The sequence below is a fragment of the Prionailurus viverrinus genome, chromosome C2 (genome assembly GCF_022837055.1).
Source record: "Prionailurus viverrinus isolate Anna chromosome C2, UM_Priviv_1.0, whole genome shotgun sequence".
Lineage (NCBI taxonomy): Eukaryota > Metazoa > Chordata > Mammalia > Carnivora > Felidae > Prionailurus > Prionailurus viverrinus.
In genome coordinates, this window is record NC_062569.1 from 9,649,981 (window position 1) to 9,661,435 (window position 11,455).

Sequence of the window (11,455 nt, forward strand, 5' to 3'; positions counted from 1 at the left end):
ACTCAGTAGCTGAGCGTGACACTGAATCAGCCACCTAACCTCTGAGACTGAGTTTCGTCACCTGCCAAGGGGACAGTTGTCCCCACCCTCCGGGGCTGAGACAAGGGACTCATGTGCAGCTTGTTAACTCTAAACCATGCCCCCACGCAAGGGAATCCAAGGCCCCCGGGGGCGGGAGGGAGGAACAGACGTAGAAAGAGGCATCTGGGGAGCCTGGGCGGGTCCTCCCTGCACTCCTGCAGGAGACTGGCCATGAACCTTTTCGTGGGGGCTCGTGGGCATTTTCTGATGAATGACCTCTTGTCCTTTCTTATCAGCCTTAACTCGGCTCCAACTCCAGCTTGTGGCGGCACCAGCCACTTGAAGTCCACGCCGGTGGCCACCCCGTGCACTCCACGGAGACTGAGCCTGGCCGAGTCCTTCACTAACACCCGCGAGTCCACGACCACCATGAGCACGTCTCTGGGGCTGGTGTGGCTGCTGAAGGAGCGGGGCATCTCCGCGGCCGTATATGACCCGCAGAGCTGGGACAGGGCCGGCCGGGGCTCCCTCCTGCACTCCTACACCCCCAGGATGGCGGTGATCCCCTCCACCCCACCCAACTCGCCTCTGCAGACACCCACGTCTTCCCCGCCCTCCTTTGAGTTCAAGTGCACGAGCCCTCCCTACGACAACTTCCTGGCTTCCAAGCCGGCCAGCTCCATCCTGAGGGAGGTGAGGGAGAAGAAGAACGTCCGGAGCAGCGAGAGCCAGACAGACGTGTCCGTCTCCAACCTCAACCTCGTGGACAAAGTCAGGAGGTTTGGCGTGGCCAAAGTGGTGAACTCAGGGCGAGCCCACGTCCCCACCTTGACTGAGGATCAGGGACCTCTCCTCTGTGGGCCCCCGGGCCCAGCCCAGGCCCTGGTCCCCGGGGGCCTGGTCCCCGAGGGCCTGCCTCTCGGATGCCCCACGGTCACGAGTGCCATCGGCGGGCTGCAGCTCAACAGCGGCATCCGGCGGAACCGCAGCTTCCCCACCATGGTGGGGTCCAGCATGCAGATGAAAGCCCCCGTGACTCTCACCTCGGGCATCTTGATGGGTGCTAAGCTCCCCAAACAAACTAGCTTCCGGTGAGGACGGGAGGGGGGGCCTTCCCCTGGAGGAGACCCGTCTTTGCTCCTGCCTCCCTCTCTCCCCCACTGCACTGCGCGTTCTCCCTCTCTCCCCCTCCGCCCCTCCCCTCTTGAGCTAGACAAATCAACCTCGTGCCTAATGGGGGAAGAGTGGAGACTTTGTACAGTGTGTACATAGGACCTGGAGACTTGTATCCGCCCTGCCCTTCCTCCCTATCCCACGGGAAGGGCCCTGGCCGTCACTGCTGTCACCGGGACTTTGTGCGGCCGGGGACAGGGGCAGGCGGGCGGCCCTTTCTCCTCCTCTCCTTTGAGAAGCACTGAAACCCCCCCAGTCGTTCTTATCCCATGGATAGGAAACCAGTGAATCTGTGGCTCCCAGCGCTGTGCATCGCGAGCCGGCACGGGGCACCGCGCCTCTGCCGGCCGGTGTCTCTGGGCGCCTCCCCTCGCTCGCCCCGGAAGCGCGGCAGGAGCCCCGGGCTGCGGCCCCACGCAGCTGATGTAGCTTTCAGGAGCGCAGGGCCGTTCTTTCTTTCAGGGGCGGCCCGGCTTCCTCGAGACCTTCACGCCTCTGCTTCAACGGAGAGTCGCTTCTTTTCTTTGAGGTGGGACTTTTTCTTTCCATGCCTTCGACCTCAGTCGCCCTTCGCTGTCCCGTAATCATTCGTCAGGCCGGAGGTCTGACCTGGAAGAATGTATCCACGCTCCCGTCGCCCCTTGCGGCAGCCCCCGTGTGTTCTGCGTGAGGGTTCCGTTGTCTGTTGTTTTTTTTTTTTTTTATAGGCAGGGAAGTAATGGTCCTAGATGGCGCGTCACAGTCCGCGTCCCGTGGTTCCAGGACACCGTACGGTTTTCCTCGTACCGAACCGCTGATGAACGAGCGGCGGGGCTTGGGGACCCCGTGTCCCAGCCCCGTTAAGACCAGCCCCGAGACGACACGTTTAACAATGCGATTAAAAGGAAAGCGGGTGGGGGGAGGAGGCTGGGAGTGGAATCTGGCAGCAGTGAAAGTCAAAGGAACCCCAGCCACCCGTACCTAATAGGAAACCAGTTCACGGGAGAAAGGGGGCTGTGGCAGTCGGCTGGTTCCAGCCCTTCCTGGGACGCCCGAGACTGGTCCGCGTGTCTTCACGGATGTGGTCTTCACGCAGGCATTCGGCCCTCACGTCTCGGGCCAGAGTGCTTATTACCACAAGGTATCTTCTCCCTCTCCCGCGAAGGCCTGTGTCTAGGAAAAGATAGGTGCTCGTGGGAAGAACCGTGCGTGAACAAGGGAGCCTGGGCCTGTGGGTGGCGCTGATGAAGTGCGGACCTTTTATTTATTGGTGCGTGCTGTGTTTTAAACATGCGCTCTCCTTTCCGGTTCCGGCGTGGCTGTGGCGTTCCAGGCCAAGCAGGTAACTTATTTATTCTAACCTGGGGACTGCGCCGTCCCTCAGGGTTCCGTGGTCCTTTGGTCCAGCCATCTGCGGAAGGGTAACATCCCGTGCAGACGAAGGTGTCGCGTTGCCGTCCCCTGTTCTCCGCCCCCTCCCCCAATGTGTCCAGTTGAGTGAGTGGAAACCCACGCCCGCTGAAGCGTCTTTGAGAAAGTCTCAAAGGAGCAACCGTCAGTCCTCCGATTTTAGAGTATTTATTCTCAGAACACGAAGGTGTGGGTTGTTTCGGTTGTATGCGTGCACTCACTGCAAGGAGATATTTTTATTTGAATGTATTTTAAAGCAGTAGGTAGAACCACAAAGGAGTATGAAAACCACGAATTGAATGGGCCACTTTGTGTATTCCGAGAGGAGCCACCCAGCACCACAAAGGAAATACCAGTGTAAAAAATCGGCAATTCGGAGGTCGCAGTACTTAGTATAGTTCATGATCGACCTTGTGCAACCACTACCAAAAAAGCGTGTTGTAATGCATCGAAAAACAATACAATTTCCTTCTCTAATGAATATCAATAAAATAAGTTCAAATGATGGAAACCACACTCGGATTCTGACTTGTATTCCATTTTTCACCGAGGAGATCTCTTTATGGGACGCCTAAAGCTGTTCAGCTCTTTGGGACGAGTAAATGAAAGCCGTATACTGTCCATACTGTTACAGCCACCCTTTCACACAATATTACACCTTAGACAACTTTCCAGTTGGAACCTCGAGAGCTTCCCTACATTCCCTACATTATACCGTGTTGACGTACGCACGATGAACACGTTCATACTCCTGTGGACCAGTACCCTAGGGCTGGGCATGGAGTTAATTCCCGCCTTTTCTATCACAGCCCTATAATGAAAAAAACCTTTGTGTATATGTAATTTTCCACATATGGGAGCCCATCAGTGAGATAAATTCCTAGATAGAGGTCACCAAATTGCCCTCCACAGAATTAAGAAACGTCTAAAGACCAGGGATTGCAGAGGGGTATCAGAGAATTGGGACAAAAAGGATAAGACTGAACCTGCTGCCTCAGTATGTGTAAGCAGTGAAATTATGCAGGCAAACATAGTCGTGGGTGGTGGCAACGTGGATTTTAAATCAGATGCTACCATTCGGTCACGGTATGACCTTCGGCAAGCCCCTTAGGGCCTTTGGGGCTTTTTTTAACCTGTAAAATGTGAACAGTAATATACCTCTGGTATATTATGTTAATTGGCATAAATGTTAATTGGCTGAGTAAATTAATCTTCAGTATCTACTGTGTGAGACATTGTTCTAGGTAGCGGGGACCTAAGTAGCTTCTGCCCCTGTAGAGTGAACATACAGTTCAAACATGTCATGATAAGGGCCGTGCAGAGAATTACAGGGAAGCGTACATTGGGCCATCAAGGAAGGCTTCTCCAGGAAGGTGGCATTTGATTCAACGGTGTGAGATCTGGCCCAAGACCCTGTGGGCAGAGAGCAGCCGGCGCAAAGGCATGGAAAGCATTTGGGGTGTCTGGGGAGTGGAAAGGTGGCCTGCCCAGCTGCGACAGGGAAACCAGGGCACTCACCAAATGGTCCGTCTGACCCCCCTGCTTCCTGGCCACTCCGCCGTGGACAAGACACATGATTAGTTCTGGCCTGGGGGCTGTGAGCAGAGAGAAATGCATGCACGATTCTCCATGCTCCTCCCCTTCCCCTGAAGCACAGGTCGAAATGGTGTCACCTGTTGGTACGGCCTCCATCATCCTGGGTTGCTGAGGAACCATGTAGGCCAGACTCCGTGCCAACCCGCATTTGGCATGTGATCTGAGGGACAAACAAACCTGTTAAGCCAGTGAGTTTCCTGGGTAGTACATCAGAAATCCTTTGTGTAGGGCCCAGGCGTCTGTATTTTACCAAGCCCTCCGGGTGATTCTGGGGCTAAAGTTCTAGAACCACTGTGCAGGGCCAGGCTGAGTTGGTAGGGAGTCTTGCCCTGGGAAGGAGCTTTGCCTGCCCAGTCTCTCCCTGTCTCAAGGGGCTCGAGGAGGCCAGACAGCTGCACCCACCTTACTTGAAGGGGAAAGGCAGAAGAAGGGCTTTATCTGCCCAGCTGGGGCAAGAAAGGCATTGAGACAAGGTGACCCTGGATCTGGGTTTCAAGGATGGGCAGGATTTGCCCCGGGGTGCGGGTGGGGTGGCAGGAGGGCATTCCAAGCAGAGGGAAAAGATGTTGAGGAGGAATGGGAAAAGGATCCTAGGATGCATTTTTCCAGGCCCTTCCTTACAGTAGTAGGGTAACTGATATGAAGGGCCAGTAGAGTTAGGAAAACCACCATTTTGCAACCATAAAACTAACTCATCTTGACAACAACGAATGCCAAAACGATCGAATAATTACGCACGTATTCTCCCACAGAGTGCGTATTAATTTGCAAAGGGGGAAAAGGTACCTTTGCAGTGGAGAAACCGGTCATGCACCACTTTCAAGTCGTTAAATTTACCATTACCCAAATGTGACAAACTGCCATCAGGTGTCTCCTGAGGTGACGTGCTGGGAAGCACACATCACTTCTGTGCAACTCTGGCAAAATTGCAAAACCTGAATCATGAGGTCGACAAATTGGCTAACTCAAGTTGCGGGACATTTTATAAAACCGTGTACCTGTTCCCTTTAAAAATGTCAATGTCATGAAAGACCAAGGAACTATATCAGAATAAAGGAGAATATAGACAACTAATGCCACCCATGATTCTGAACTAGAACACCTGCTATAAAAGCTATTGGGATGATCGGAGGAATTGAATATTGGGTGTATTTAAAAATACTGAATCAGTATTTCATGAACTCAGTTGTACTGTACCTATGTAAAAGCTTGTCCCATTTCTTAGGAGATGCTAAAGGATTAAGATAAAGGGGCTTGACATGTGTCTACAAGTCATTTTCCTGTGTTTCTGGAAAAAGCGAATAAGAATTTGTTTTTAAAAGATGGATGCCTGGCTGGCTCAGTGGTCAGTATAGCATGTGACATTTGATCTCGGGGTTGTGAGTTCGAGCCCCATGTTAAGCATAGAGCTTATTTAAAAGAAAAAAAGAAAAGGGGAAAAGGGGCGCCTAGGTGGCTCAGTTGGTTAAAGCGTCCAACTTCGACTCAGGCCATGATCTCACGGTTTGGGAGTTCAAGCCCCGTGTCGGGCTCTGTGCTGACAGCTCAGAGCCTGGAGCCTGCTCCGGGTTCTGTCTCCCTCTCAGCCCCTCCCTCACTGGCATACTCTCTTGCTCTCTCAAAAATAAACATTAAAAATTTCAAAAAGATTCAAGGAACCCTGAAAAGGTGGGAAACACCCTAATAGAATAGGTCTTGTAAACTATAAGCATAAATACATTCTTCTGTCTCCTGGCTATGGCAGGAGCATCCTGGGGCGGCTGGGTTTTCCCTCCCTGTCCCGTGTTGAATTTCTTCCTGTATTTCCTGAGTCCTACCCCCAGCCCAGGTTGCTGAACTGGAAGGCACCATGGCCCAAGGGGATGTTGTCAAATTCTTGGTTTAACTGAGGACAGAAAAAACTGAGTATATGTTTGCATTAAGACCAAAAGATTCGGGATGAAACCTACTGAGCCATTTTCCTTTTTTACTGCCATTGTCTCCTCACAACCCCCATGACCCAACAGGTTCTTTGAGCTGGTACATGAAGGAGGGCTTTGAAGAGGGCCCCTCACCTCCCCTGACCCTGGAGAGCCAACTCTAGGGTCTTGGGAGAAGCCCCAGAGGAGTCTGAAGATCTAAATATAGAAGAGCTAGTTTCACAGTGGGGGACGGAGAAAGTGGAGCTATCCCAGAATACCACTGCAGCTCCTCGCCCTTCCTGGGACAGTGACCACATGAGAGTAGAAATGGAAGCAAGTGGGTCTCCTCAGAGAGATCCCCAGGGGATCACCAAGTGTCTGGCACCAGGCAGATATGGGACTCACTCCCAAACCGTGCCTGGGAGCAGAGAGGCAGGTATGCCTAGGGGGCCTGTCCAACAGGGGGAAGAAAGCAGACGGGTGCCTCCGCCCAAGCTCGTAGGATTGCGGTCACCCAGAACTTAGACTTCATCCCAGAAGTTTGTGGAGGTGGAAAGCTATGCCAAATTACCTAAATGGATTGGAAATTTAGAAAAAAATTAAGTCTTTGCTCAACGTGGGCTTCTGGCTGGAAAACCTGTGCTGGGAGCATTTTCTGTAACCAGTAGAGGGCGTTGAAGACAGCAGGAGACCTGGAAGAACCTACTCTGAGGATCCAGTCCTGGAATCATGTGGGTTTGCTCTTCCCTGGAAAGCAATTCAGGGAAGGCTACCGGGATGAACAGAGACATTGAGGGAAGTCAGGAGGCATGGTCTGAGTTGAGCAGGTGAAATGGAGGGAGGCATTCCAGGCCAAGGGGGCAGCAGATTCACAGGCTTGGGGTATCAGTAAAGAAATTCAGAACAGGAAGGAGACCAGCTCCTACATACCCTGCCACCCCTGGGAGGCAGAAGAAAGCGAAACATAGTTTACAAAACATACCATAGTAGGGTGTTTCCACCTTTGGAAATTAGTCCACCCCCTTTTAATACATCTTCCTTTTAAAAATACTTTCTGTTGGGGCACCTGGGTGACTCAGTTGGGTTAAGCATCCAACTCTTGATATGGGCTCAGGTCATGATCTCACAGTCAGAGATCGACCCCTGCATCAGGCTTTGCGCTGACAGTGTGGAGCCTGCTTAGGATTCTCTGTTGCCCTCTCTCTGTCCCTCCTTGCTTGTTCTCACTCTCAAAATAAATAAACATTAGAAAAATAAAATAAAAATAATTTTTGTTCCTTGCCCTTTCCAAAAGCATTTGAGAGTGGGCTCTAGATATCGTACCCCTTTCCTCTTTAATACGTTAGCCCATGTGTCCTAAGCCCAGCAGAGTGACCAAATCCAGGGTTGGAGGAAGTGTCTGTTCAGCAGTACTTGGGCATTCCCCCTAATGCCCAAGGCTCAGGCTGATTCTGCTCTCAAGTCCCAAAGAATTTAAGACTAGAGAGGGAAAGTGGAGCCTTTAGCTTAGACCAGCAGCATGAAGGCTTGGCAATGCCTGTGAGCAGACATGAGAGACCCAGGGAAAAGAAGCAAAACAGGAACCCGGTGCCGACCACGAGCAGGGCAGAATGCGGCAGGATTTTCTATGGCCAGGCAGCTGCACCACTGAGGGACCGGGAGAGGTGGTCCGCAAATGACAGGCCAAAATTTAGGAGCATCTTTTCAGAACAGAAAAAACAGAGGTGTTGTTCTCCTAAGCCCCCAAGTAGATAAACCCTAAGTCCTCACTGAGGCCTCTGTTCACCACATGTGACACCAAGGCCCAGTGTAGCAATGGCTCCATGTGACTCCTGACTCTCCTCGTTGCCTGATTTCCAGCCAGTGACCTTCACTGCCCTTGGGTCCTAGCTTTTGACTGGAGAAGTAATTGCATTATGCACCCAGCTGTTCTGAGTGGGTGCCCCCAGTTCTGCAGAGGCTCTGGAACTGACCCACCAAAGAGACAAAGTACCTGGCTTAGGAACTGGGTAAATAGGTACCTCCATCCTCATCAGCTAATATCCTGTCTCTGGTTCCCCCAAGTCTGCTTTGTCAAAGCTGGAGTCCTGACCCCACATGAATACATAGGTATGAAGAGGGAGGGGGGTCACTGAGCCAGGTATCAACAGCCAACAAGCCACCGGGACTTTACAGACATAGAAAATGGTGCTTCTCAATTCTTAGTCGTGAAGCATTTGTTGGTTTGCTTTAAATCAATCAAGATGGGCCAATATTTGTCAAATACAATGAAAATACAAAACCAACTTTTAAATTATTAGATTCAAGACATTAAATTACATTTCAAGGGGAGCCTGGGTGGCTCAGTTGGTAAGCATCCGACGCTTGATTTTGGCTCAGGTCATGATCTCACGGTTTGTAAGATCGAGCCCTGCATCAGGCTCTGCACTGACAGCATGGCACCTGCTTGGGATTCTCTCCCTCTGCCCCTCTTGCTGGCTTGTGCATGCACACATGCGTGCTCTCTCTCAAAATAATATGATATATGTATCTATATATATCTCAAGAATATAAGAACATAACATAGGAGAAGTAAAATTCTGAAATTACTGCATGTTATTCAAAGTATGCATAAAACATTTAATATAGGGACTCACTATTACACTTTGTCATTCTGAAATCATTGCTAAACAGTTGTAAGTAGTGATTTTCCACAGTAAATACCTGCATACATACTTGGAATGAACACTGTATCTCAAAGTTTTCAATGTGGTAAAGGAGTTGGATTCCTTTATCCCAGCTAGTTCAGATGGACAATCTTGCTCCTTGTAGGGGATAAGGTATATCTATGATGCTTCCATGTTTTACCTTAATAACACCCACCATAGACAAGCCAGCCTCAGAGAACGAATATTGACGGGAGAGAAAGACAAGATTTTTCAAGCAATCTCTTGACAAATAATTCCAATGGCTCTTATTTTACAATCGGTAAACTCTGGCTAATACAGAGACTTCAGGGAAGATGGCAGAGTAGGAGGACCTTAATTTCACCTCATCCCATGGATACAACTAGGTAACACCCATGTCAGCGTAAATAACCCAGAAAAAGACCTGAAGACTGGCAGAACAGACTCTCCACAGCGAAATGTAGAGAAGAGGCCACGTCAAAGAGGGTAGGAAAGGCGAAAACCAGTAGAGAGCTAAATCAACTCACAGGACTGTCCATGGGAGCTCTGGAGAAGTGCCAGGAGAGCAGAGAGAAGAAACAGACCCTCACACCAGGAATCCCAGGCACGGGGGACCCACATAGGGAAGACGAATCTTCAGAACATTGGGCTTTGGAAAACAGAGGGGCATAATTTTACGAGTTCTTACAACGAGTGGGGGCTTAGCCCCTTGAAACTTTAAAAATCAGTGGGTTTGGCTCTGGGAGAGCAGGGAGGGTAAGAAGAAATGGGAGTCGCCACCCTTGAGACAGCACATCAAACAGCCCTGCAGCATAGAGGCAGCAGTTTGAAAACCTGCCTTGGGTAGAAAGGAGAAACATTTATTTACTAATCTCAGAACATGTGCTGGAGGGTCAGGGATCACAGGGAGACTTCTACAATAACAAAGGAGCTGGTGGCTGCCATTTCTCCCCCCCCCCCCCCATCTAGACACAGGAACATCTGTGGGAATGGCTGCCCCTGCATTCTCCTGCAGACATGCCCCCGCTCCAGTATGCCCTTGGTCAGAGCCTATCCAAAGCAATGCCATCAGCCTGGCATTGTGTAAGCAGCTCCAAATAGAGGCCAGACCCATCCAAAGTGACTCCTGCCCCAAAGAGAAGGGAAAATAACCACACACACCAGTCCAACTGCTGTGGGCTGGGGACAGATATCTGGTCTGACTGTGGGCCCTGCCCACCAACAAAAGCTTCTCAGAGAACACAGTAAAGTACCCTGCAGTTCAGTGCTACTGCATCTCTGGAAAATGCCTGGTTTGACTCAACTCAAGCCCAGGGTGGCCCCAGACTGGCCCCCTACCAACACAGGGACCAAACCCTCCTCTCACAAGAGGCAAAGGGAGCCATGGTAGATGACTGAAGGAAAAAATCAGCCAAGACACAACAGCAGGGTGCATGCAACATACATAGGAGACAGCCCTGAAGTGTCAGGTTCTGGTAAACATGGAACATTGTACTGCAGGACACTACAGGATCCTTCTTCATAAGCCCACTACTTTCAAGAGCAGGAGGTGTAGCTGACTCAACACACAGAAAGAGAGACAAAATGAGGAGAGAGGAATCGATCTCAAATGAAAGAACAGGACAAAAATCACAGCAAGATGACACAAAACCAAACACTCATATCAATGGAACAGAATAGAGAACCCAGAAATGGACCCACCAATGTATGACCAACTGATCTTTGACCAAGCAGGAAAGAATATCCAGTGGAATAAAGACAGTCTCTTCAGCAAGTGGTGCTGGGAAAACTGGACAGCGACATGCAGAAAAATGAACCTGGAGCACTTTCTTACACCATACACAAAAATAAACTCAAATGGATGAAGGACCTAAATGTAAGACAGGAAGCCATCAAAATCCTCAAGGAGAAAGTAGACAAAAACCTCTTTGATCTTGGCCACAACAAATTCTTACTCAACACGTCTCCAGAGGCAAGGGAAACAAAAGCAAAAATGAACTACTTGGACCTCATCATCAAAATAAAAAGCTTCTGCACATTGAAGGAAAAAAATCAGCAAAACTAAAAGGCAACCAGTAGAATGGGAGAAGATATTTGCAAATGACATATCAGATAAAGGGTTAGTATCCAAAATCCATAAAGAACTTATCAAACTCAACACCCAAAAAACAAATAATCCAGTGAAGAAATGGGCTAAAGACATGAATAGACACTTCTCCAAAGAAGACATCCAGATGGCCAACCGACACATGAAAAAATGCTCAACATCACTCATCATCAGGGAATACAAATCAAAACCACATTGAGATGCCACGTCATGCTGGTCAGAGTGGCTAAAATGAACAACTCAGGAAACAACAGATGCTGGCAAGGATGTGGAGAAACTGGAACTCTCTTGCACCGTTGGTAGGAATGCAAACTGGTGCAGCTGCTCTGGGAGACAGTATGGAGGTTCCTCAAAAAATTAAAAATAGGACTACAATACGACCCAGCAATTGCACTACTAGGTATTTACCTAAAGGATACAGGTGTGCTGTTTCAAAAAAATTTTTTTTCAACGTTTATTTATTTTTGGGACAGAGAGAGACAGAGCATGAACGGGGGAGGGGCAGAGAAAGAGGGAGACACAGAATCGGAAACAGGCTCCAGGCTCTGAGCCATCAGCCCAGAGCCTGACGTGGGGCTCGAACTCACAGGCCGCGAGATCGT

At 50.1% G+C, this 11,455-nt stretch overlaps 1 protein-coding gene across 9 annotated transcripts in view; it reads left to right on the forward strand.

Moving 5' to 3' along the window:
* The window catches only part of TRAK1 (trafficking kinesin protein 1), a 125,705-nt gene extending 122,606 nt beyond the window's left edge, over window positions 1–3,099 (forward strand). For all 9 annotated transcript variants that reach the window (XM_047874289.1, XM_047874282.1, XM_047874283.1 and 6 more), the window contains one exon: window positions 318–3,099. In XM_047874289.1, coding sequence (XP_047730245.1) covers window positions 318–1,116 — 799 coding nt within the window. In that variant the 3' untranslated portion in view covers window positions 1,117–3,099. The remainder of the gene's footprint in view (window positions 1–317) is intronic.
* Window positions 3,100–11,455: the final 8,356 nt, after the last annotated feature.